This window comes from Rhinatrema bivittatum, chromosome 2, assembly GCF_901001135.1.
Source record: "Rhinatrema bivittatum chromosome 2, aRhiBiv1.1, whole genome shotgun sequence".
Classification (NCBI taxonomy): Eukaryota; Metazoa; Chordata; class Amphibia; order Gymnophiona; family Rhinatrematidae; genus Rhinatrema; species Rhinatrema bivittatum.
Window position 1 is genome coordinate 29,842,021 of NC_042616.1, and position 26,326 is coordinate 29,868,346.

Below are 26,326 nucleotides of genomic sequence, written 5' to 3' on the forward strand. Positions count from 1 at the left end.
ACCCTGTGTGATATCATCAGTCTGTGCCTGGCAGGAGAGGGAACCAATCTTCATGTTTTCAGCATCCGGACGTCAGAAGAGCCCAGCCAGAGCTCTGATTCTCAATTTTTCTAAATCCCCTAGAAGTGCAAGAGGCAATGACTTAAGCTCTTCTGCAGCGCGAGAAAGAGCCCCCAATTCCTTTCTAATCCTGAAAGCAACAAAAGCAGAGAGGAAAATGCCTGCAGGAGGTTCTGCTCAGGTAGGGGATTGCCTCCAGCTTCCTGCCTTCTTGATATCATCACCGAGGGGCTGATGCAATAAGACTCGCGGTAAATCGCTCGTATTGAGCGCCCTTTTTCCTAACGGGCGCACAGGCGCCTCTCCTAGGTGCCCAATGCTGTATTAAAATGAGCTGCTGTGTTAAAAAAAAAAAAAGACACGCTAAGCAAAAATTGCATGTCCCTAGTGCTCAAATGCATCCGTTTTATCCCAAATTGAAGACCACATCAGTAGATCCAGTGATTGTAGTGAACCTTTGGGGTTGGAGCCTTCTGGAGATAGTGACCCAAGCTCTGCTGTCCTCTCATTCTTATAACTCAGAGCTTTCCAAACTTTTCATGTTGGTGACACACTTTTTAGACAAACATAATTTCACGACATGGTAATTCAGTCTACTAGTAAACCAGAGGTTAAAGGTTAAACAAACGAAACATATTTCGACAATTTATGTATGTTTCCTTAAATATATACATAAATAAAATGTTTCACGACACAACCTATCTCATGAAAACCTTAAATTTATATTAAAAATATATATTCCAAGATTCATGTTATTGTTATAATTTATGAGAAACAATAATAAAACAAATTGTCTGTCCCCCACACACTCATCTCTCTCCTCCCCCCAGCACATGTCTGGCCCCCACACACTCATATCTCTCCCCCTCAAGCACATGTCTGTCCCCCCAGCACATTTGCCCCCCACTCACTCATCTCTCTCCCCCCAGCACATGTCTGGCCCCCACACTCATGTACCTCATCTTTTTGATTGTTGCCAGTTAAGTGCTTCACTCCCTTCCATGATCACCAGACACTGCTGCTTGCAGTCAGTACTCCTCATGGCCAGGCCTCATCGGCAGCAGCAGCCAATGCAAGGATGGCTGGGCTCGTTCCACCCACCAAGCCCCCCCAAAAAACGTGATTGACAGCAAAAATCACCCAATAATAAGCAACCCATAAACTGAAAAAAAAAAGTGAATCTCTAGAAAAAAAAAAGCCCAAACTCGCATCAGAGTTGACCGGGCTTGCGCGACACACCTGCACACTGCAGGCGACACACTAACGTGTCCCGACACACAGTTTGGAAAGCTCTGTTATAACTGTTTCTCCTTTCCTTCCTATGATACTGCTGACTTCCTTTCTATACATCAGCAGGTTTAGCGTGACAGTGATGCTCTCCTCTGGTTCATTTTCCTCATTGCTTAGCCTGAATGCAGAGGGGTTCAAGGAGACCTGAGATACTGTCATTAACAGAATGACTTAACTCCAGCTCCGGGGCTGGAGTTAAGTTTGCCATGTTAACAAGTGTGCGTTGGGCGCTGGGGGATTTTCTGCATCAGGGGATAATAGCTAATAGCCTCATCTACATGGAATTTACATGTGATGAGCCCTATCAGCTAAGCAGTTGTTTGGGCATGTGTTTTGGATGCACTAATCCCCTTATTGCACGTCCAATCACGTCTTAACCTGTGCATTAGGCTGGGCGCACTTTATTACATTGACCTGTAAGAACATAAGAAATGCCAGGCTGGGTCAGAGCAATGGTTCACCGAGTCTAGGATCCTGTCTCCAACAGGCAAATCCCAAAACAAAATTCTGTTTCGTGTCGCTATCTGCAAGAAATAGACTTTGGATTCTCCACTTCTTATCTATCTGGTTAATAAATATTTATGCACTTGTCCCACAATCTGTCCTTTTCCCCCTTCCTTCATTTTACTCCAGTATCCTGCTTTAGTCTTCTTCCAACCAAGCAGTCTCTCCTCTCTCATTAATCTTCTTCCCTCTGCTTTTTTCCTGCCTACTCAGTGTCCCTATCCTGCAATATAGACTTCCTCTCATTTTTTCTCCAGCTTGCCAGTAAATCCTCCCTGCTTTACCAGCTGCTGCTGTCAGCCTTCTGTTCCTCTTCCACTTCAGCCAAAACCAAATGTCTTTGTTTACAGTGAGCCACTGTGTCGGCAGTAGCTGGTAGGGTCAGGCAGGAGAGACTGGTGGCAGTAAAGAGCAGCTGCAGAAGTGGGGGTGGAAACTGGCCTGTGAAGGCGGCTACATAGGGCAGGAGACTGACGGCAGCAGAGAGGAAGAGCATCTGCAGCAGAGGTGGGAACCTAAGAGTTAGACAACAGGATTGATAGTTGTGGGATCTGTCATGTGGCTACAGCAGTGGTGGAAAAAGACATTATTACTAAGTGATGTTTTGGATGAAGCATGGGGGTGGAGGTCAAGGAAATGCCAAGCTGGTAGTAAGCAAGCAAGAGAATGAGGTGGAAACCCTATGAACAGCTTCTCATGTGAAAAGATAAAAACAGGGAGCTGCTAAACAGAAAGGCAACAGGATCAAGGAGTATAGAAGCTGATATTTTAAGGAAAGATATAGAAAGCTCAGTATCTTTAAAATAATCACTTCTTATGGTGGAACCTTTCATTGTATCTAATAAATGTTAAGGAAACTGCTGCTGGGGATTCTGATGCATATACCTGCTCACTCATTATAATATTATGTTTTGTATATCCTTTAATTACAACATTAGTGTTTAAAAAAAACAAAAGGGAGAACTTCATAATGACAGGTATTAAATACTGTGATCCTGTCCTTTCTATACAAACACAAAGACTGCAGAGTCAGCCCTGACTCTAATGGAACCCTAAGCAGACCTGGGTCTCACTGGGACTCTCCTGAGTTTAAGGAGAGAGATCAGGAGTGACTCTGATATGGGTGCACAAGGCACATTTACAGGCCTGACTTGTAATAAAGAGCAGTGAAACACTTTTAGACAGCTCACACGAGAAGTCATTATTCTTGTTCTCCTAAGGTTTTTTATTTTTGATCATAAGTAGCTTTATAATTAGTAACAAGTATTCTATTGCATTTTTGCTTTGCTTTTGCTAGCACCGCAGAATGGAAGAAGTGCTGTATAAGCTGAAATGTTACTGGTGCAGAAGTTATGTTCTGAAACACTAAGGTCGTGCTGGCACTTCAGGCCCTTAGATGGCATTTTACATGCAAAGTGAGGATGAATTTGCATGTAGAGCAAGAGAGAATCTACATACAGCCTTCAGATTGTTTCTAGTAAAAAGCCAATCATAGAAATATTCTGACAATTGGGTAACGCAGGTATTGGTTTAGGGATTGGAAATGCACCAATGTAAGTCCTACATATAATGTCTTCTTATCAATCAAATCATTTGAGAGAGAACTTTAATAATGTGTGTCTAGTGTGGCACTCTGCCTCTCACTCCATAAGGTATGCCGCCTTATTATTTGTAGCATTTAATAAAAAAGAAGTTTTTCTCCACAGCTGTTGGCTCTAAATGTCTATTGACCCACAGCAACTCAAAGTAAAACATGGAGTCCCAGATTCTGTGTGTAACTGGATCCCAGTTGCTGTGCGTTATGTGACTGTGACTTATTTGCACCCAGAAACCCCTTCCCCTGCCCTGCCAAGTCCCAGCACTGGGGGAGGTCTCCTGATGCAGAAGGTGCTGAGAGTTTCTGGTTTGTGTTTCAGGTACCAGTGACCTTTGAGGACGTCGCTGTCTATTTCTCCCAGGAGGAGTGGGGGTATTTAGATGAAGGGCAGAAGGAGCTTTACAGGGAGGTGATGAAGGAGAATTATCAGACCCTCAGCTCATTGGGTAAGGAGGATCATTTTATAAGAAATGTATCTTTTTTGGGAGGGAGAGAACAGAAGATTATTTCGTTATTGGGTGTTCTCCTCTGGGGGAGTCAGCGGAAGGTGAGGGCGGGCAGGGTTGGCAGGTTGAGCAGCTTTCGCTGGGACCTTCATCGCAGCCACGTGATAGGCCGCGGTGGGCATTTTTTTTCCTGCACGCTCTGGGTCTTAAAGTAGATGCGCAGGCACGCAGCCTGGATTTGAGCACATAATTGCACAGGTACGCCCAATGCATGCGTTGGTGGTGCGTGCAGGAGGGCGCCAAGGAAAAAAAGTCTTAAGCTATTTGTGCAGCTTGCCATATAAGAGCAATCCTTCGCCTGGGCCTGCACTGTCTGCAGGCTCAATGCAATTTATTGCTTAGGATTTTGGCACCGTTGGGGCATCCCCTTCACTGGTGGAGGACCCAGAGGGAGGAGGAGGCGTGTTCCCAATGGGAAGGGACCGGGGGGGGCGGCCCTGGTATGGATTCATCCTCCTTCTCCTGGGTGGAGTTTTTTTCCCAGGGGGCTGCAGGCCTTTCTGAAAGGGGCATGCAGTGGAGGCCGAAGCAGCCCAGTAAGAAGGGGACGCGTCCCGCTTGCCGTCTCATTTGGGCCAAGCGCCACAGAGGGCTGTCCCTGGGGATGTTGAAGAGGACCACGACCTATTGGATGGCTCCGGTGGGGATTCGGATTTGTTTTTTTTGGAAGAGGGATACATTTCCGCCTGCCTTGGAACCGTATAAGACTCTGCTCCCGTCTCTTTCACAAAGATGCGTTGCCCGGTCGGTTGACGCAGACCCTGCGAACGCCGGGAGTGGCCGGGGGCTGATGCTGCAGGATTACAAACGAAAGATCCCCCATCTTGGTCATGAGGTGTCCTGTTTCTTTCCCCCTTCTGGAGCCCATTCGAGGGTTAATTGACCTTGAGTGGAACGCCCCAACTTTAAAGGGGGGGGGTGAATACTTTGTCGAGTCTGTTCCCCGATGGATCCGAAGGCAAGGGAGCATTTACGCTTCCCGAAGGTTGATGCCTTGGTGTGTGCGCTTTTAGAGAGCCTCCCGGTCGAGGATGCCCAGGATAGGAGGGTTGAGGCCTGGGTAGCTTGGGCAGGTTTGCGTCTCTCTCAGGAGACTCGAGGAGCAGGACCCGATAGCCACTGATGGAACCAGGAGCTGCAGTTTTAGCCGATACGGGCCGTGGCTTGGTGCGTAGGGGCTGCAGCTTCCGCAATAGCGGCAAGGCGCCTGTTGTGAGCGCGAAACCGTCAGTGGATACGATTTCTAAGTCAGATTTTACTCAGTTAACCCTTTAAGGGTTCCCTCTTGTTCGGGAGTGAACTGGAGAAGATGGCGAATGAATGGGGGTGAATCCAAGAGTCCCCGATTGCTGGAAGAGAGGCAAAGCGGCGGTGCCTTCTTTTTGGGGCGAAAGCCCGCTCCAGGGTTTCCCGTCTGTTTTGTCCTTAGCAGAGGAGCAGCTGCTCAAAAGTCTCGTCCCTTCGTAAGATTTCAGTCCTTTTGGCCCAAGAGGCCTCATAAGAATGCAGGCTCCGGGACCGGAGCATCTCGATCTTACCAACGGAGGTGTGGGGGCTCACCTACTGGATCCGGAGATAGACTCCCACCTATCTTGCTTTTTTTAGCAAAGGTGGGCCCAGATGATGACGGACCTGTGGGTCCTGGAGGCGGTGAGAAATGGCTCTGCTCTAGAATTTCTTTCCATTTTTGAATTCCTCTGGTTGCGTCTATGGCGTCTCCATGCGGTTCTCTAGTGAAGAGAGTGGCAGTGGGGACTACGTTAACAAGGCTTTATAAACCTGAAGGCCGTAATTCGAGTTCTGAGATCGCAAAAAATACAGGGTGCTGTTCTATTTAGTTTGCTCTTCCCAAGAAGGAAGAGGGTTCCTTTGGATTGATGGAAACTCTACGCTACGTAATTATATGGCATTTCAGAGAGGAGAATTCCTCACGTCTCTCAATCTGACGGAAGTCTATCTACATATTCCTGTTTGACAGGAACATTGTTTATTTTGTTGTACCCAAAAAAGGACGGTTCCTTTCGTCCTATCCTGGACCTCAAATGTATCAGCCGTCATCTGCGGGTGACTCCTTTCAGCCACCAGCAAGGTGATCCTCTCCTCTCAGTGCTCCCGCTGAGAAAATGGAATCAGTAGGTTTTTGCTTGGGATATTTTTTTAAAAGTGTTGGGGAGAAGTAAACTATTGGGGTATATTATTTAGTGTGTTTGTGCTTTTAATAGTCAATAAAGCAGCTAATAAACAGAAGTTAGTTTGTTTATTTTTAAATAGTCAGTCAGTAAGGTAGCTAATAAGAAGTTAGTGTGTTTGTAGCAGGAAGTGATCCTGTAGCAAGGACCTGCTCTCCAGGTGATGTATTGTCCTCTCGCACTGAGGACAAGTCTCCCAGGGCTACTGCCCAAGAGGGGACGGTTAGGTCAGCCGTCATAGTTGATGATTCGATTATTAGGAATGTAGACAGCCAGGTGGCTGGTGGGTGTGAGGATCGCCTGGTAACTTGCCTGCCTGGTGCAAAGGTGGTGGACCTCATGCATCACCTAAAAAGGATTTTAGACAGTGCTGGGGAGGAGCCAGCTGTCGTGGCCTATGTGGGCACTAGCGACATAGGAAAATGTGGGAGGGAGGTTCTGGAAGCCAAATTTAGGCTCTTAGGTAGAAAGCTGAAATCCAGAACCTCCAGGGTAGCATTCTCTGAAATGCTCCCTTTTCCACGCGCAGGTCCCCAGAGGCAGGCAGAGCTCCGGAGTCTCAATGCGTGGATGAGACGATGGTGCAAGGAAGAGGGATTCAGTTTTGTTAGGAACTGGGGAACCTTTTGGGGAAGGGGGAGTCTCTTCTGAAGGGATTGGCTCCACCTTAACCAGGGTGGAACCAGACTGCTGGTGCTAACCTTTAAAAAGGAGATAGAGCAGCTTTTAAACTAGAACAAAGGGGAAAGCCGACAGTCACTCAGCAGCGCATGGTTCGGAGAGAGGTATCTTTAAAGGATACTAATGATGCAGTGAGGTTCCAATAATTAGAAAAGTAGTCCAAGTGCCTGTAATTAAAAACTCACCTGAGTTAAAAAAATTCTAACTTATCCCTATCAATTGAAAAGCAGAATGAAAATACAAACAAAAACAAACTTTGAAATGTTTGTATGCTAATGCCAGAAGTCTAAGAAGTAAGATGGGAGAATTAGAATGTATAGGAGTGAATGATGACATAGACTTAATTGGCATCTCAGAGACATGGTGGAAAGAGGATAACCAATGGGACAGTGCTATACCAGGGTACAAATTATATCGCAATGACAGAGAGCAGCAGTCAGGAGGAGGTGTGGCGCTTTATGTCCGGGATGGCAGAGTCCAACAGTATAAACATCCTGCATGAGACTAAATGCACAATTGAATCTTTATGGGTAGAAATCCCTTGTGTGTTGGGGAAGACTATAGTGATAGGGGTATACTACCGCCCACCTGGTCAAGATGGTGAGACTGATAAGTGAAATGCTAAGAAAAATTAGGGAAGCTAACCAAATTGGTAGTGCAGTAATAATGGGAGATTTCATTGACTGGGTAAATGTATCATCGGTACATGCTAGAGAGAGAAAGTTCTTGGATGGAATAAATGACAGTTTTATGGAGCAATTGGTTCAGGAACAGACGAGAGAGGGAGCAATTTTAGACCTAATTCTCAGTGGAGCACAGGATTTGGTGAGAGAGGTAACGGTGGTGGGGCCGCTTGGCAATAGTGATCATAATATGATCAAATTTGATTTAATGACTGGAAGGGGGACAGTAAGCAAATCCACGGCTCTTGTGCTAAACTTTCAAAAGGGAAACTTTGATAAAAAGAGAAAATAGTTAGAAAAAAAAACTGAAAGGAGCAGCTACAAAGGTAAAAAGTGTGCAAAAGGCTTGGTCATTGTTAAAAAATACTATCCTAGAAGCACAGTCCATATGTATTCCACACATTAAAAAAGGTGGAAAGAAGGCAAAATGATTACTGGCATGGTTAAAAGGGGAGGTGAAAGAAGCTATTTTAGCCAAAATATCTTCATTCAAAAATTGGAAGAAGGATCCAACAGGATAAAGCATAAACATTGGCAAGTTAAATGTAAGACATTGATAAGACAGGCTAAGAGAGAATTTGAAAAGAAGTTGGCTGTAGAGGCAAAAACTCACAGTAAAAACTTTTTTAAATATATCCGAAGCAGAAAGCCTGTGACGGAGTCAGTTGGACCGTTAGATGATCGAGGGGTTAAAGGGGCACTTAGAGAAGATAAGGCCATCGCGGAAAGATTAAATGATTTCTTTGCTTCGGTGTTTACTGAAGAGGATGTTGGGGAGGTACCCGTACTGGAGAAGGTTTTCATGGGTAATGATTCAGATGGACTGAACCAAATCACGGTGAACCTAGAAGATGTGGTAGGCCTGATTGACAAACTGAAGAGTAGTAAATCACCTGGACCGGATGGTATACACCCCAGAGTTCTGAAGGAACTAAAAAATGAAATTTCAGACCTATTAGTAAAAATTTGTAACTTATCATTAAAATCATCCATTGTACCTGAAGACTGGAGGATAGCAAATGTAACCCCAATATTTAAAAAGGGCTCCAGGGGCGATCCAGGAAACTACAGACCGGTTAGCCTGACCTCATTGCCAGGAAAAATAGTGGAAAGTGTTCTAAACATCAAAATCACAGAACATCTAGAAAGACATGGTTTAATGGGACACAGTCAGCATGGCTTTACCCAAGGCAAGTCTTGCCTCACAAATCTGCTTCACTTTTTTGAAGGAGTTAATAAACATGTGGATAAAGGTGAACCGATAGATGTAGTGTATTTGTATTTTCAGAAGGCATTTGACAAAGTTCTTCCTGAGAGGCTTCTAAGAAAACTAAAAAGTCATGGGATAGGAGGCGATCTCCTTTCATGGATTACAAAATGGTTAAAAGACAGGAAACAGAGAGTAGGATTAAATGGACAATTTTCTCAGTGGAGGGGGGTGGGCAGTGGAGTTCCTCAGGGATCTGTACTGGGACCCGCGCTTTTCAATATATTTATAAATGATCTGGAAAGGAATACACAAGTGAGGTAATCACATTTGCAGATGATACAAAATTATTCAGAGTAGTTAAATCACAAGCAGATTGTGATACATTACAGGAGGACCTTGCAAGACTGGAAGTTTGGGCATCCAAATGGCAGATGAAATTTAATGTGGACAAGTGCAAAGTGTTGCATATAGGGAAAAATAACACTTGCTGTAGTTACACAATCTTAGGTTCCATATTAGGAGCTACCACCCAGGAAAAAGATCTAGGCATCATAGTGGATAATACTTTAAAATCGTCGGCTCAGTGTGCTGCAGCAGTCAAAAAAGCAAACAGAATGTTAGGAATTATTAGGAAAGGAATAGTTAATAAAACAGAAAATGTCATAATGCCTCTGTATTGCTCCATTGTGAGACTGCACCTTGAATACTGTGTACAATTCTGGTCACCGCATCTCAAAAAAGATATAATTGCGATGGAGAAGGGCAACCAAAATGATAAAGGGAATGGAACAGCTCCCCTATGAGGAATGACTAAAGAGGTTAGGACTTTTCAGCATGGAGAAGAGACGGCTAAAGGGGGATATGATAGAGGTGTTTAAAATCAAGAGAGGTCTAGAACGGGTAGATGTGAATTGGTTATTTACTCTTTCAGATAGTAGAAAGACTAGGGGGCACTCCATGAAGTTAGCAAGTAGCACATTTAAGACTAATCGGAGAAAATTCTTTTTCACTCAACGCACAATAAAGCTCTGGAATTTGTTGCCAGAGGATGTGGTTAGTGCAGTTAGTGTAGTTGGGTTCAAAAATGGTTTGGATAATTTCTTGGAGGAGAAGTCCATTATCGGCTATTAATCAAGTTTACTTAAGGAATAGCCACTGCTATTAATTGCATCAGTAGCATGGGATCTTCTTAGTGTTTGGGTACTTGCCAGGTTCTTATGGCCTGGATTGGCCACTGTTGGAAACAGGATGCTGGGCTTGATGGACCCTTGGTCTGACCCAGTAGGGCATATTCTTATGTTCTTATGGAAACCTTATGATCTGTGATAGTGGCTGTACAATCGGGGAAGTTTCTGACCTCCCTGGATCTATCCGAGCTTACCTTCATATTCCCATCCATTTGGAGCACCAATGCTTTCTACGCTTTGTGGTACTGGGTCATCATTATCAGTTTCAGACGCTGTCCTTTGGTCTGGCCATCACCCCCAGAACATTTGCCAAGGTCACGGTGGTCGTGGCAGCATCGTTGAGAAAAGATGGGATCCTGGTTCACCCATACTTGGACAACTGGCTGATTCGAGCCAAGTCTTTGGCAGAGAGCAGTCTAATGACCAGCAAGGTGATTTCCTTGCTGCAGGAGCTCAGTTGGGTGGTGAACCTGGCCTAGAGCATTCTCCGGCCTTCTCAGCCGTTGGAGTATCTGGGAGTTCGTTTCGACATGAGGTTGGGCAAGGTTTTTCTACCAGACGCACGGATCCAAAAGTAGATGTCTCTGGTGCGTCAGTTGGTGAACACTATCCGCCCGATGGCGTGGAGCTATCTATAGGTGCTCTGTTTGATGACGGCAGCTCTGGAAGTGTGCCATGGGCAAGGGCACTCACTGCTGACTCATTGGAACCTGCAGTCTTAGGACTATCGGCTCCACGTGCTGATGGAAATCTGCTTTTGCCTCCAGCAGTGGTTGCAGGAGGCTCATCAAAGAAAGGGAGTTTCTTTGTCCTCCCCGAACTGGTTGCTGCTCACGATAGATGTGAATCTCCAGGGTTGGGAACTGACGGCCTAGGGACGTTGGACGGCTGAAGAGGCTCTCTGGAACATCAATCGCTTGGAAGGGCGGGCGGTCAGGTTGCCATGCTTGCAGTTCAGCCAGAGACTACTGAGTCGAGTGGTCCGCGTGATGTCAGACAATGCAAGGACAGTGGCCTACATCAGTCGCTAGGGAGGAACCAAAAGCTAGTAAGGTGTCGCAGGAAATAGACCAACTTATGGAATGGCCGGAAGGACATCTTCAGATGATCTTGGGCTCTCACATCGCAAGAAAAGACAACATATGAGCAGACTTTTTCAGCAGGGAGAGTCTGGACCCTGGAGAATGGGTGATGTCCACCGAGGCGTTTCAGCTGATAGTGGATTGCTGGGGCCATCCATCCCTAGATCTGTTGGCGACTTCCCACAGTGCGAAGATTCCTCAATTGTTCAGTCAGAGGAGAGATCCATGGTCCCTGGGCATCGATGCTCTCGTACAGGTCTGGCCAGAAGACGAGTTGCTTTATGCCTTTCCTCCATGGCCCTTGCTGGGCAGGATCATTCACAGAATCGAAATCCACAGGGTGCTAGCACTCCTGGTGGCTCCGGATTGGTCCAGGCATCTGTGGTATGCGGATTTGCGGAGACTCCTGGTGGGAGACCCACTTTGTCTTCCACTGCGCGTGGATCTCTTGCAACAGGGGCCGGTTCTTCACGAGGATCCTGCTCGGTTCTGTCTTACAGTGTGACCTTTGAGAGGGCTCGCCTGTTGAAGCGTGGATATTCTTCTGCAGTGATTGCTACCTTTCTTCGCGTTCGGAAGTGCTCCACTTCTCTAGCCTATGTGCAAGTTTGGAGAGTGTTTGAGGCCTGGTGCAAGGAGCGCGGTGTTCTTCCTCGTTCATTTAAGATCCCACTTATTCTAGATTTTTTGCAGGATGGGCTGAATAAGGGGATTGGCCTTTAATTCCTTGAAAGTTCAGGTAGCAGCTCTTGCCTGTTTCAGAGGCACGGTAAGTGGTGACTCCTTATCGTCCCATCCTGATGTGGCCCATTTCTTGAAGGGAGTGAAGCTCCTTCGGCATCCCTTGCAGTTGCCGGTTCCATTGTGGAGTCTTTCATGGTGGAAGGAAGCAGGGCAAACTGGCTTCATGGGCTACGATAGCTCGCTGGATTAAGGAGGTGGTCATGGCAATGTATGTGGATGCTGATTCGACTAGAGCTCAGGCAGTGTCATGAGCGGAGGTTAGTCCGTTGTCTCCCGTTTGACATTTGCCGAGCTGCGACGTGGTCCTCCTTACACACCTTTTCCAGGTTTTACTTTCTGGATGTGCAGGCCCGGGAGGACGCAGCCTTTGCATGTGCGGTTTTGATTGGACCACGGGCAGCCTCCCACTCCGTTCGGGAGTAGCTTTTGTACATCCCATTGGTCCTGAGTCCATCTGCTACACACTAGGAAATGGAGAAATTACTTACCTGATAATTTTGTTTTCCTTAGTGAAGACAGATGGACTCAGCTTCCCGCCCTCAGCTGCCTCCTGATTGTCTCAGTTATTCTCCTGGGGAGATACAGATCCCAAGGAATTACTGGTAAGTGTTCATCCAGTCCCTAGCTTGGGGTACCTAGAATCTTACTTGAGTTCAGCATTTATTATTGGTTGAGTACAGAAATGGTTATCTGTTTTTAATCACATTTTTTCTAGGCTGACCACGGTGGCTTTTGAAGAGAATATTGGCAGGTTGGGGTCACTGCAGGGTTATATATGTTGTGTTGTCAGCTTGCTCAGTCTCCATCTGCTGGCAGGGGAGCATCAACCCACTGGTCCTGAGTCCATCTGACTACACTAAGGAAAACGAAATTATCAGGTAAGCAATTTCTCCATTCTGGGGCCCTGGTGCAGCCCACAAGGTATCTGAATGTCTCTTTCAATGCATCTTTCCCTTCAGTGCAATCCTCCTGCAGAAAATGAGCAGTGATATTATACTGAGTGACTGTGAGAAACCTAATGCAGTGCTCTTACCCCAGGAACAGGCTCCCCGACCATCACCCCTGAGATTATATCCCACATTGAGCGAGGGGAAGAGCCGTACATCAGGGATGAGCCGGGATCAGAGGAAGGAGGCACTGGGAAAAGCAGCCGCTCAGGTGAGTGCAGGAATAAGAGGGAGCGGGGTCAAACTGCTGAGCTGGAGAGTGGAAGTGCAGAGACCCCTTCACAAGCTCCTCTGCAGATCTTTGGAATCACTCACTGGGTGTCTGGGACAGGCAGTGCTTGTGTCTGGGTCATTTATTCACATTCATACTGTGATAGGGACCGGGGTCAAACTGCTGAGCTGGGGAGTGGAAGTGCAGAGACCCCTTCACAAGCTCCTCTGCAGATCTCTGGAATCACTCACAGGGTTTCTGTGACAGGCAGTGCTTGTGTCTGTGTTATTTTCCATATTCACATACGGTGATAACTTGTGAACAGTTGTTGACGGACAGAGCAGTCTGGACTCCGGACCTTTTCTTTACAGGAAAATGTTATCATTTACAGCTCAAGAGAAAACAGGCAGAATAAGGACTGCTTACCTCAGGAGCTTTAAAACAAAAGGTACAGCAATCACAAACTGAGAGTCTTAGCGCAGGAGCTGCCTTCTCCTCTTCCCCAGGGCCTCGCTGTTCCTCTCCCCAAGGAAGTGCCCTGTGTCTTGGCTTCCCCTCTTGGGTGTCCCTTAAGGTGGATCAGGCTGGATAGCTGATGCTAATCCTTTAAGGTGTTCCTTGTGGGTTCTCCTTTATATCTCTTCACTTACCCTCCTCCCTCTCAGTTCAGCCTTCCTAGGTTGAGCCCCTGCCCCTACCAGGGGTACCTCCTGGGGAAGCAAATCTCCATTCCTGTTTTCCTGCCTTGAACTGTGGCTGTTCATTTCTTCTTCTAACAGAGGATAGCATTGAGGTGCAGACCCTAAGCCACGGAGTGAATTACCCTCTAACAGCTGTGCACGCCCCCTGTCACACTTAGGAAAACCATCGTCCACTGGGGCTCACTTAACTTTTCCTGAGTTGTCCTACCCCACACATTCTGGGGAGGCAATTAAGGGTCCATTGGGTGCCCCCAGTCCCTTATTCATTTTAGTAAGTCTGTCTATTGATACTTGTGCAGAGTTCTCTAAGAACACTGTAGGGAAGGGCGGACCAACTATATTCTGTCTCATCTAGTTCTTTGGTCCTTTCTGTAATGGGAAAGGCTTGAATCCCTTCCAATAATTCCTCCCTTGTAAGATTTCCATTCAGTTGTTTACAGGGAGCAGCGGTTTGAGATGGTAATTTACCTGGACAAATCGGTGATGCAGAATCAATGACTGTCTCAGGCAATGGCAACTGGGGGTACAGGGAGTTGGTGGTTGGTGGGGGAAGGGCTTGCGGGCAAGGTGGAGGGAGGCTAGCTTCTCTGATTTCAGTGTCTTTAGTTTCCTGGGGTTTTTTCTCTGAGGTGGACGCAGAGGAAGCCACAGGAGCCATGGTAGGGGACGGTGCCTTGTGAGTGTGTGTCCCCAGATGTTCTATTTCATATTCTGTCCCCCCTAGTTCATGGGTCCTTTCTGTGATGGGAAAGGCTTGAGGTCCTTCTAATAGTTCTTTTCCTGTAAGTTTTCCTTTTTGCTGTTCCTGGTGAAACCCTATGCACAGGCCAGGTTGTGGTTTAATTGTGCTCAAGGGCTGTTTTTCTAAAGAAGGCGGGGAGGTGTGAATGGGCTGTGTCATGGGTGTGGGTATGGGGAGCTGCGGATACAGAGAATTTGCTGTCTCTGAGGGAGTTTGTGGATAAGGTTGGGGGAAGGGTATGTGGATTGAGTGTACTGATGGGCGTTCTGCCTGCTTCTTTACTGTCTGCTTCTAAGGGCACATGAACTGGAGATGGTGCTTTTAGACTTTTTGTCCCTATGTGTTCTAGGGCCTCTGTGCATTTTTGCCAGAGTAATAATTGCCTTATGGGGGCTCTTGGGAGTGTATGAAGACTGTTGCCTATTTTGATCCAATCTTGGATGTCCAGAGTTCCCGCCTCTGGATAAAATGGGCAACGACAAGCTATTTCACCTATCAATTCTTCTAAATCCCCTAGCCTGACTTGTGCTATTTTTCCCCTGGTGATGAAATAATGATTCTTAATTATTTTCTGCAGCTTTCTAGCATGACACGTCTGCTTAGCTGACAGTTTCCCCCCCATACTCACGATTGTTGGGAGCAGACTTGCTGAAAAATTACTTACGCTTGCGGGAGCACGTCTGCTGTTGCGGTAGCTACCTAGGCTGTTCCAGCCGAGTGAGCAGGGAGCTTATGACGTCGCGGGGATCACCAGATATTGAGGCAATGAAGACACATCAGGCAGGATTCATGGCAGGCAGGAAAAGGGAAGGACCACTCCCGTGGGTCCCCTTTTTATTGTACATACATTCAATAGCATACAATGTGTCATCACATCATTGGCTCCTCTCCCCATAGCATACAGACGTGTCACTACACTATTGGCTTGGCTCAGGGGGTGTGTACGGATCATTTCATTGGCTGCTGAATCCTATACCTCCTGTCTTTATCCTGCATCTGACTACGTGGCAACTAGCTATTCTTTCAGGCAATCAGGGTTAATTATAAGCTAGAGAAATACGTGACAGTCAGGTATCCTTTCCTTAGGCAGAGAGGTTTAAGCACTAGTGTTGCTTCATTCAGTGCAAAGGCCAGGGAGAAGGGAAGTTAGTGTTAAACCCTGACATGGCCTGCTGGCAAGCTCATAATTCCCCACAAATCATTGCACACGTTCTCGAGGCACTATTGCCTGCACCTCGCCTCTTCAGTTTCTGGACACTTTGGCGAGCAGGTTCTCCGAGCAGGCCTCGCAGGACCCCCCACCCGATTTAGGGAAGCTTGGGTACCTCCCACTGTCTGGACTGATCCAGGTACGTACAGGGAAATGAAAATTATTACTTACCTGCTAATTTTCGTTCCTGTAGTACCATGGATCAGTCCAGACGCCCACCGCGTTTGGGTTCTTCGTCCTGCTCAGCTCTACTCTACCTCTTTATAGCAGTGTTCTGTGGCTCACAGTTTTTCCTTTTTCTCTGCTTCACAACTCCCTACAAGTTGGTTGGTTATCTACAGTTAATTGTTGATGTTACAATTGTTATTCAATGCATGGTTAAGCAAACTTGATCCAGAGTGTTTTTCTACTCGGGCTTTGATATACTCGATACTGAACTCCTGCAGAGGGGGTAGTGGTATATATGGTTATGCCCCCTCGAAGCTTGTGCTGACTCCATCTGCTGGACTGGGGACATAACCCACTGTCTGGACTGATCCATGGTACTACAGGAACGAAAATTAGCAGGTAAGTAATAATTTTCATTTCTGCTCTCCTTCAGTGAAGCAGTCCCCAAGCGATATTCCTCATTCTGCTCTCAGAGCCTGACGTAGCTTCGCGTTTGGAAAATGATCTGCTCCAGGGGTCCGCATCGGGTTCTGGTACTGGAACGTAGAATATCACTTGGGGAATGTTTCACTGAAGGAGACAGCAAGACGTCCCAGCTTTGATATACACTTTTATTTAATGGTAAATATGACAAAAGTGCCCCAAAAAAGTAATTTAAAATTAAGACGTGCTCACTGTTGTCCATTTTTGGTAAGGAAGTTCAGGTGAGGTCAATGATTATAGAGAAGCAAAGACTACATTTGCATGATTAACGGTATCGGTGTATGAAGACCTCCATTAATATTCTGAAGTGAGTGCTGTCATCACAGGGCTATTTAAATACAATATGAGTTAGTATACAATGTGGTTTTAGTTTTCTATGAGCTACATAAAGCAACATTCTGAGAATTTTATACACCTGACGGTGTTGAGATGTTGAGCCTTTGGCTTCCTAGACCCAGAGATGTTCTCTACTTCATCCCAGAATACTGCCGAAAGGAGGTGACGTGGCTGCTTTTCGCCCCGTTCCCTCTGAGGTGGTTAATGCTGAGAAAACCCTCACCTTTAACACTGTGAGTCTCCCTGACATCAAGTAATGTCTGCCCTTTATTTTATTTTCCAGAGGTGGATGAGTCTAAGAGAAGACACAAGGAGACGCATCCTGAGGACCCCACTAAACATCTGGAAGTGATTAAAACTGTATCAGAGGAAGATGGAGCGGAAACCTGCCCATGTTGTGACTGGGAGGAAAACTGCTGGAATCAGTGCAAGGCAGAGGCAAGGCTGAGAAATCCGACAGGAGACTCCACTGAGACTGTGACTCCCTGTGAGCAAAGTACACATCACCTGAGAGAATATACTGGGTTGAGACTCTCTTTAGGCAGTGAATGTGCAAGTAAAGTAATATTAAAATTTCAAAATAAGATTCATACTAGAGAGAAACCTTTTCCATGTAGTGAATATAATAAAGTCTTCATTTATCCATCACAACTGAAAGTGCCCCAGAAGATCCACTCAGGAGAAAAGCAATTGACATGTACCAACTGTGCTGGCTTGAATTGGAAATCAAAAATGGAAAGCTATCAAAGAATGCACATGGCAGAGGAACGACTCGCTTGCACAGGATGTGGTAAAAGTTTCAGTGGGAAATCCGAACTGAAAGTGTACCAAAAGATTCATATGGGAGACAAACCATTTACATGTACAGTGTGTGATAAAAACTTTAGGCTGAAATCTCATCTGAAAATGCATCAAAGGATCCACAGAAGTGAGAAATCATTCACAAGCACGGGGTGTAATAAAAGTTTGTGTAAAAAATCAGACCTGGAAAAGCATGAAAAAATGCACAAGGGAGAGAAACCATTCATGTGTATAGAGTATGATAAAAGATTGGAGCATAAGGGAGAAAAAGCATTTACTTGTACCGAGTGCGATAAAACTTTCTGTGAAAATTTAGAATTAAAATATAAAAGGATTGACAGACGAGAGAAACGATTTACATGCACTGAGTGTGATAAGAGTTTCATTTGGAAATCGGAGCTGAAAATTCATCAAAGGAGCCACACAGGAGAGAGACCATTTACATGCACTGAATGTGATAAAAGCTTCCATTTTAAATGCAACCTGGAAAGTCATGAAATGATCCACACAGGAGAGAAACCGTTTACATGCAATGAGTGTCATAAAAGCTTCCGTTATAAAAACAGCCTGAAAATGCATGAAAGGATCCACACAGGAGAAAAACTGTTTACATGCACTGAGTGTGATAAAAGTTACATTTGGAAATCTGAACTGAAAAGGCATGAAAGGATCCATACTGGAGAGAAACCGTTTAGATGCACTGAATGTGATAAAAGCTTCCGTTCAAAACCTGAATTGAAAAAGCATGAAAGTATCCACACAGGAGAGAAACCATTTAAATGCACCGAGTGTGATAAAAGCTTCCGCATGAAAGTGGATGTGAAAAATCACGAGAAGATCCACACAGGAGAAAAACCATTTACATGCACAGAGTGTGACAAATGCTTCAGACTGAAACCGGAATTGAAAAGACATAAAAGGATCCACACTGGTGAGAAACCATTTGCATGTAGTGAGTGTGATAAAAGCTTCAATTGTAAATCAAACCTGAAAATACACCAAAGGATCCACACTGGAGAAAAGCCATTTGCATGCAATGAGTGTGATAAAAGTTTCAGTTGGAAATCAGAAATGAAATGCCATGAAAGGATCCACACAGGAGAGAAACCATTTGCATGCAGTGAGTGTGATAAAAGTTTCACTTGGGAATCAGAACTGAAAAGGCATGAAAGGATCCACACAGGAGAGAAACCATTTGTATGTAATGAGTGCAATAAAAGCTTCAATTGTAAATCAAACCTGAAAATGCACCAAAGGATCCACACAGGAGAGAAACCATTTACATGCAGTGAGTGCGATAAAAGTTTCAGATGGAAATCAGAACTAAAATGCCATGAAAGGATCCACACAGGAGAAAAACCTTTTAAATGCACTGAGTGTGATAGAAGCTTTCATGTTAAATGCAGCCTGGAAAGGCATGAAAGGAGCCACACAGGAGAGAAACCATTTACATGCAAGGAGTGTGATAAAAGTTTCAGATGGAAATCAGAACTTAAATGCCATGAAAGGATCCACATGGGTGAGAAACCATTTACATGCACTGACTGTGATAAAAGCTTTCTTTTTAAAAAGAGCCTGGAAAGACATGAAAGGATCCACACAGGAGAGAAACCATTTATATGCAAGGAGTGTGATAAGGGCTTCAGGTTGAAATATGAACTGAAAAGGCATGAAAGAATCCACATCGGAGAGAAACCTTTTACCTGCACTAAGTGTGATAAAAGTTTCATTTAGTAAATCAACACTGAAAAGGCATGAAAGAATCCACAGAGGAGAGCATCAGATTGAGTGAATGGAGTGTCTCTCACCAAGTCTTGCTGGGTTACTTCATGTAGTGACTCTGTTGCATAATACCTACATTAAATCTCACCTAGGTGACTACTATTGAAGTATGATTGGAATAAGAAAGAAAAATTCATTCTGGCTACACATTGCCCAGGATAAATAGGTGCCCACCCTTGGTAGTGATAGTGCTGATTCTTCAGGTGAAGATAACATACCTGGAACAGCTGTTAATTGAGTATTGTGCGCAGTTCTAGTTACCACGTCTCAAAAAAGATATAACAGAATTAGAAAAGGTACAGAGAAGGGCAACCAAAATGAGAAAGGGGATGGAACAATTCCCCTGTGAAGAAAGTGTTTAGGACTCTTCAGCTTGAAGAAGAGACGGCTGAGGGAAGATATGATAGAGATCTATAAAATAATGAGTGGAATGGTACTAGTTAATGAAGAATAGGCCGAGCAGATAACCAAGAATTCCCAGATGCCTCTGCTGTATTGTGGCCTATCAGAGGTGAATGAACTCTGAGTGCTTTTCTGAGCATGACTTGCAGAATATCCCTGAGATCGACCTACTGGCAGGCTCTGCAAAGCCTATAATTACAGGCCAGGAAGACATTAATGACATCTGGGTCCAGGATGCAGGCTTTTGTCTTACAGATGCCTATTTCAACGAACAGAAGCCAGGTGAATGAAGATGCCCCTGAGGTGACAGTTTTAATTAAATCCTGGTGCCAAGAAACGGAATTCATGCTGAGTTTCCTATTGAAACCACAGACTTGCTATGTGTTTACACAATTAAAGAATATCAAAAGAAGAACAGAAGAATACATTGCATCAAAGCCAGAGTGATACAGGAACTTGTATGATGGGAGGATGGTTCAGGGAAGACTAGTATAGAATGATTTTTACAATTGAATGGGGGGTGTCATCACAAGCATTTCCTATACATGATAGATTGTCATGACAACAGCATAAGGTATTTTTTGTAAGGAAATCTTTGGGCAGTTACGTCATTCATTCTGGAAGCTTCGGGAATGTTGTATTTTGATTATATAAGTCAGGGCATGTCAGAGATTCACTGAGATGCAAGTTATTACTAATAGAGGGCAGTCATATTGCATCTCCCAGAACACTTGTCTTGGACTTTCTTATAAACAGCTGAATAAATTATATTTTAAAATCTTTTTCTGAATCGAAGTGTTCTGATTGCCCTGTCCCTGTGATACAAAAATTATATACATTTAATCAGTTGGTTACTCTTTCAATAAGTACAAAGACCAGGGAACACACAATGAAGTTACTAGGTGATACATTTAAAACTAGTAAGAGAAATTACACAATACATAATTAAGCTCTGGAATTCATTGCCAGAGGATGTGGTGAAAGCTATTAGTGTAGCTGCGTTTAAAAAAGGTTTCGACAAGATCCTGGAGGAAAAGTCCATAAACCATTATTAATGTGGAGTTGCAGAAATTCACTGCTTATTTTTGGGATAAGCAGCTTGGAATCTCTCTACCTCTTGGGATCTTGCCAGCTACTTGTGACCTGGATTAGCCACTGTGGAAACAGGATACCGGACTTGATGGACCTTTGGTCTGACTCAGTATGCCAAGAAACTACAGAAGCTAATGACCAAATTAAAATGATTATCTACTACCAAGTTGACCCCTGAAGACAGAAAGGAGGTGATGAACTGCTAGAAACTCCATTTTTACATCTCTGGGATACACAGAGAGCCCGCCAAAAAATCAGAGAAAGAAGAACTATATCCAAGGCAAAGTTTCAAAAGGCAATGGATAAAAATCTTAGATCTTTATTTGGCCGGGTCATAACACATAGAGATCCATATTCAAAAGCATTTAGCCAGCTAACTTAGACGTTAAATGACTAAATGAATATTTGGGTACTTAGCTGGCTAATAAAAGAGCCAGCTAGAATTTGGTTGGCTAAGTTAGGGGCATTCTGGAGGCATAACTGGGAGGAGCTGAGTTAGGCGGCTACGTCTGGTTTGGCCAAAGACCTGTCCTAGAGATAGCCGGCTGTAGTTAACCAGCTAACTTTAAAATAGTCGGCTATATTCAGTACTGTGGCCGCACTATGGAATCTACCCCCAAAGTTAGCCAGATAAGTTTATCCGGCTAACTTTGCAATCTGGGCTGTGTCTTGAATATGGACTTCATAAATATTTAAGTGACAACATCTTAAAACAATTCCACAATGAAGCTGAAAAAGAAGGAAATGTGCCATTTTCTCCTTTGGAGTTCCTATCTACAACCATGAAGGTACCAGTGCCAATACAAAACAGGCCAGGAAGAAGAGGAGGAAGGGGGAAAAAAAGCCATGCACTCAAAACAAATAAGAACAAGAGGAGCAGGGGTGCCCAAGCAGCTAGGAGGGGATGGGATAGGCCAGGAAGAAAGAGGAAAGAAAACAGGAGCTGGCAGTCGAGCTCCTGGTTTACATGGAGAGAGATCAGTATCCTGGTATTTTGGAGAGGTAAATTTAACACTGGAAATTAGGAGCAAGATTAGTGTCATCAATAGGGCCATAATCCATATTAAGGAACTATCTATTGATATCATGGATATAAATGAAATACAATATTTTGCAACAAAAATTCTTACTGAGAAAATCTTGCCAACAAGGCCAGGACAGGAGAAAGATGATAACTTCCCCCTTGGGGGGAAAAAAAACCCCATATGGAAGAGAAAATGAAATCACTGCATGCAGAGGTATCGTTGGTAGATGCAGATCTTAAAGGATTATTGAGGAACATCCATAACATAAATCTAAAATATGCTGCATTAATAGAGAAATCTTAAATGTATATTAGTTAGCAATAAATTGAAAACAACAGCAGAAGCTGTGAAGGTATAAAAAAACAACAACAAAAACCCGAAAGGAGAAGCACCAAAATCAGATATTTAGGGGCTGATGGCCTAAAGTGAGCCCAGTCTAGCTCATGCATTTACACATGGCCGAACACATGTTTTGACGTACTAGACTAGCGCTGGACGCAGTAAGGAGATTAGCGTGTCCAAAACACAGGCCCTAACAAACTTGACCCTGATAGCGTCCGTCAGCTGTTAATTGCATGTAGATGAAGACATAGCTATTACCCCCGATGCAGTAATGCCCTGGGCGCCCAACACACAATTCTTTTAACACGGCAAATTTAACTCCAGCCTCAGAGGTCAAGCCAGCTTGCAGTCAAGGGCTCATGAAAAACATTACAAAATAGGTTCTCTGTGCTGAGATAAGTGTGTCCTCCTGCACAGTATCACTGTGACACCTTCATTTACTGCTCTTTTGGTGGAGAAATATAATTGTATATTTTCACTTCGTTAAAAAAAAAAAATGACTTTTCTTATAGCCACACAATTTGGACATCCATTGCAAGGCGTGTCTAATATTTTGCCAAGGTTGCTGAAGTGAATTATAACAAAAAAAAACAAAACTGGGATGAACACGGATACTCATATTGCGTGCCTGTTGCAATAAACTATTGAGCACTATAGACATTCGATTCTCTGTTAGTGCACCCTTTTTAATGTTGCCTCGCATTTATATATTGCATCCGGCATTCAGGGGATATGTTTGCACGTGTGGTAGGAAAACGGGCTTAGAAGCGCAAGATAAGTTGCGGGAGAAGAGCTCAGTAACCCACAATCCAGTGGGAGCACTGAGAGGAGAGGATCATCTTGCTGGTGCCTGAATAGAATTACTATGTACCACTTTGGGAAATTTTAGAATTTAAAAAGTTTTGGAGAGAGGTAAACTATTGGGGTATATTCTTTTTTTTTTTTATTTATACTTTATTGAATTTTAAATGTAAGACAACAGTGTTAACAACTGTATAAATACAGTAACAATAAAACCATAACCTGACCATTTACATTTGTCTTGTCTTTCTTATCACAATTCCTCGTAACTGTTTTCTCCCCTCCCCTCCCAGCTCTTGATCCATATTACCGAATGCGTCTTGATCACAGTGCTCAAAGATATGGATTGGGGTATATTCTTTAGTGTGTATGTCTGTGTGTGTGCTATCAAAAGCAAGCTAAAAGGTAAGAAATAGCCTAGAGTTGGGTATCTCTAAGGAAAAAGATTGAAAAAGATCAGTAACTCACATTGAAAAGATGTTAGAGTAGTGTCATCGATTTGAGAAAGTGCCAGCATTTGTTAGAACCGCAGTGAGTCACTCAGGCTTACTAACTGAAGTGTAATTCACCGAAGTGATTGTACTAACTTACCTTAGAAGCACAACATTTTTTTTTGCAGGGGAAGAGCTCAGTAACCCACAATCCAGTGGGAGCACTGAGAGGAGAGGATCATCTTGCTGGTGCCTGAATAGAATTACTAAGTACCACTTTGGGAAATTTTAGAATTTAAAAGTTTTGGGAAGAAGTAAACTATTGGGGTATATTATATTGTTAAAAGAAAAAGCCAAAAGTTAGAAAAAAGCTTAGAACATAAGAAAATGCCATACTGGGTCAGACCAAGGGTCCATCAAGCCCAGCATCCTGTTTCCAACAGTGGCCAATCCAGGCCATAAGAACCTGGCACGTACCCAAAAACTAAGTCTATTCCATGTTACCATTGCTAATGGCAGTGGCTATTCTCTAAGTCAACTTAATAGCAGGTAATGGACTTCTCCTCCAAGAACTTATCCAATCCTTTTTTAAACACAGCTATACTAACTGCACTAACCACATTCTCTGCCAACAAATTCCAGAGATTAATTGTGCGTTGAGTAAAAAAGAACTTTCTCCGATTAGTTTTAAATGTGCCCCATGCTAACTTCATGGAGTGCCCCCTAGTCTTTCTACTATCCGAAAGAGTAAATAACCGATTCACATCTACCCGTTCTAGACCTCTCATGATTTTAAACACCTCTATCATATCCCCCCTCAGCCGTCTCTTCTCCAAGCTGAAAAGTCCTAACCTCTTTAGTCTTTCTCATAGGGGAGCTGTTCCATTCCCCTTATCATTTTAGTAGCCCTTCTCTGTACCTTCTCCAACGCAATTATATCTTTTTTGAGATGCGGCGACCAGAATTGTACACAGTATTCAAGGTGCGGTCTCACCATGGAGCGATACAGAGGCATTATGACATTTTCCCTTTTATTCACCATTCCCTTTCTAATAATTCCCAACATTCTGTTTGCTTTTTTGACTGCCGCAGCACACTGTACCGACGATTTCAATGTGTTATCCACTATGACACCTAGATCTCTTTCTTGGGTTGTAGCACCTAATATGGAACCCAATATTGTGTAATTATAGCATGGGTTATTTTTCCCTATATGCATCACCTTGCACTTATCCACATTAAATTTCATCTGCCATGTGGATGCCCAATTTTCCAGTCTCACAAGGTCTTCCTGCAATTTATCACAATCTCCTTGTGATTTAACTACTCTGAACAATTTTGTGTCATCTGCAAATTTGATTTTCTCACTCGTCGTATTTCTTTCCAGATCATTTATAAATATACAAGCCGTTAAGCCCGTTAAAACGGGCTACATCCCTCTGTCTCTCACCTCCCCCTCATTCTCTCTCCCCTACCTCCCTCATTCTCTCTCCCCTACCTCCCTCCCACCCACTCACCCACTCCTCCCCAGCCTCCCTCTCCTCTCACTCAGTCCCTCCCTCCCACTCAGTCTCACTCACTCCCTCCCCCTCTCTCCCTCTCACTCACACTCAGTCCCACTCACTCTCCCTCAGTCCCACTCCCTCCCTCCCTCTCCCTCAGTCCCACTCACTCCCTCCCTCTCCCTCAGTCCCGCTCACTCCCCCTCACTCAGTCCCTCCCCCTCACTCCGTCCCTCCCCCTCACTCAATCACTCCCTCCCACTCTCTCTCTTCGTCCCTCCCACTTAGTCCGTCCCTCCCTCCCTCTCTCTCTCTCCTCCCTCCCTCGCTACTGGCCGCTGCCGCTACCGCCGCCGCCTGCCACCGCCGCCCGCTACCGCCGCCCGCCGCTACCGCCTCCGCTGCCGCCCGCTACCGCCGCCGCCGCCCGCCCCCGCTGCCGCTACCGCCGCCGCCCGCTACCGCCACCGCCCACCACCGCTGCCGCCCGCTGCCGCCCGCTACCGCTGCCCGCTGCCGCTGCTACTACCGCTGCCGCCATGTTTTTTGGTTTTTTTTTGACGCTGCCTAAGACTGACGTGCTCGCCCGCACATGCGCAGTAGAGCTGCTCTCTACTGCGCATTTGCGGGCACGTCGGTCAAGCTTCATTTATCTAGTTAGATTGAAAAGTAAGGGTCCCAATACAGATCCCTGAGGCACTCCACTGTCCACTCCCTTCCACTGAGAAAATTGTCCATTTAATCCTACTCTCTGTTTCCTGTCTTTTAGCCAGTTTGCAATCCACGAAAGGACATCGCCACCTATCCCATGACTTTTTACTTTTCCTAGAAGCCTCTCATGAGCAACTTTGTCAAATGCCTTCTGAAAATCCAAGTATACTACATCTACCGGTTCACCTTTATCCACATGTTTATTAACTCCTTCAAAAAAGTGAAGCAGATTTGTGAGGCAAGACTTGCCTTGGGTAAAGCCATGCTGACTTTGTTCCATTAAACCATGTCTTTCTATATGTTCTGTGATTTTGATGTTTAGAACACTTTCCACTATTTTTCCTGGCACTGAAGTCAGGCTAACTGGTCTGTAGAGAGTGTGTGTGTGTGTGTGTTTATGGGAAAGTGGTGGACTTTATGCATCACCTAGATAGGATTTTAGACAGTGTTGGGGAGGAGCCGGCTGTCGTGGTACATGTGGGCACCAGTGACATAGGAATATATAGGAGGGAGGTTCTGGAAGCTAAATTTAGATTCTTAGGTAGAAAGCTGAAATCCAGAACCTCCAGGGTAGCATTCTCTGAAATGCTCCCTGTTCCATGCGCAGGTCCCCAGAGGCAGGCAGCGCTCCAGAGTCTTAATGTGTGGATGAAACGATGGTGCAACAAAGAGGGATTCAGTTTTGTAAGAAACTGGGGAATCTTTTGGGGAAAGTGGAGTCTTTTCTGAAAGGATTGGCTCCACCTTAACCAAAGTAGAACCAGGCTGCTGGCGCTAACCTTTAAAAAGGATAAAGAGCAGCTTTTAAACTAGAACAAAGGGGAAAGCTGACAGTTGCTTAGCAGCACATGGTTCGGTGTGGGAAATTATTTTAAGCAGCCAATTAGCTTTCGTGAAAAATATTGT

General features: G+C 44.8%; 1 protein-coding gene and 1 long non-coding RNA gene across 2 annotated transcripts in view; one reads left to right on the plus strand and one right to left on the minus strand.

The window, feature by feature from the left end:
* LOC115085891 overlaps positions 1-26,326 on the minus strand; it is a 318,986-nt gene that overhangs the window by 270,828 nt on the left and 21,832 nt on the right. The gene's annotated exons all lie outside the window — the stretch shown is intronic.
* LOC115085858 (zinc finger protein 431-like) lies at positions 4-19,493 on the plus strand. Its single transcript, XM_029592369.1, is given in 5 exon segments — positions 4-241; positions 3,771-3,897; positions 12,772-12,891; positions 16,815-19,063; positions 19,065-19,493. Coding segments are annotated over 5 exon segments (2,745 nt in total). The 5' UTR covers positions 4-52; the 3' UTR covers positions 19,125-19,493.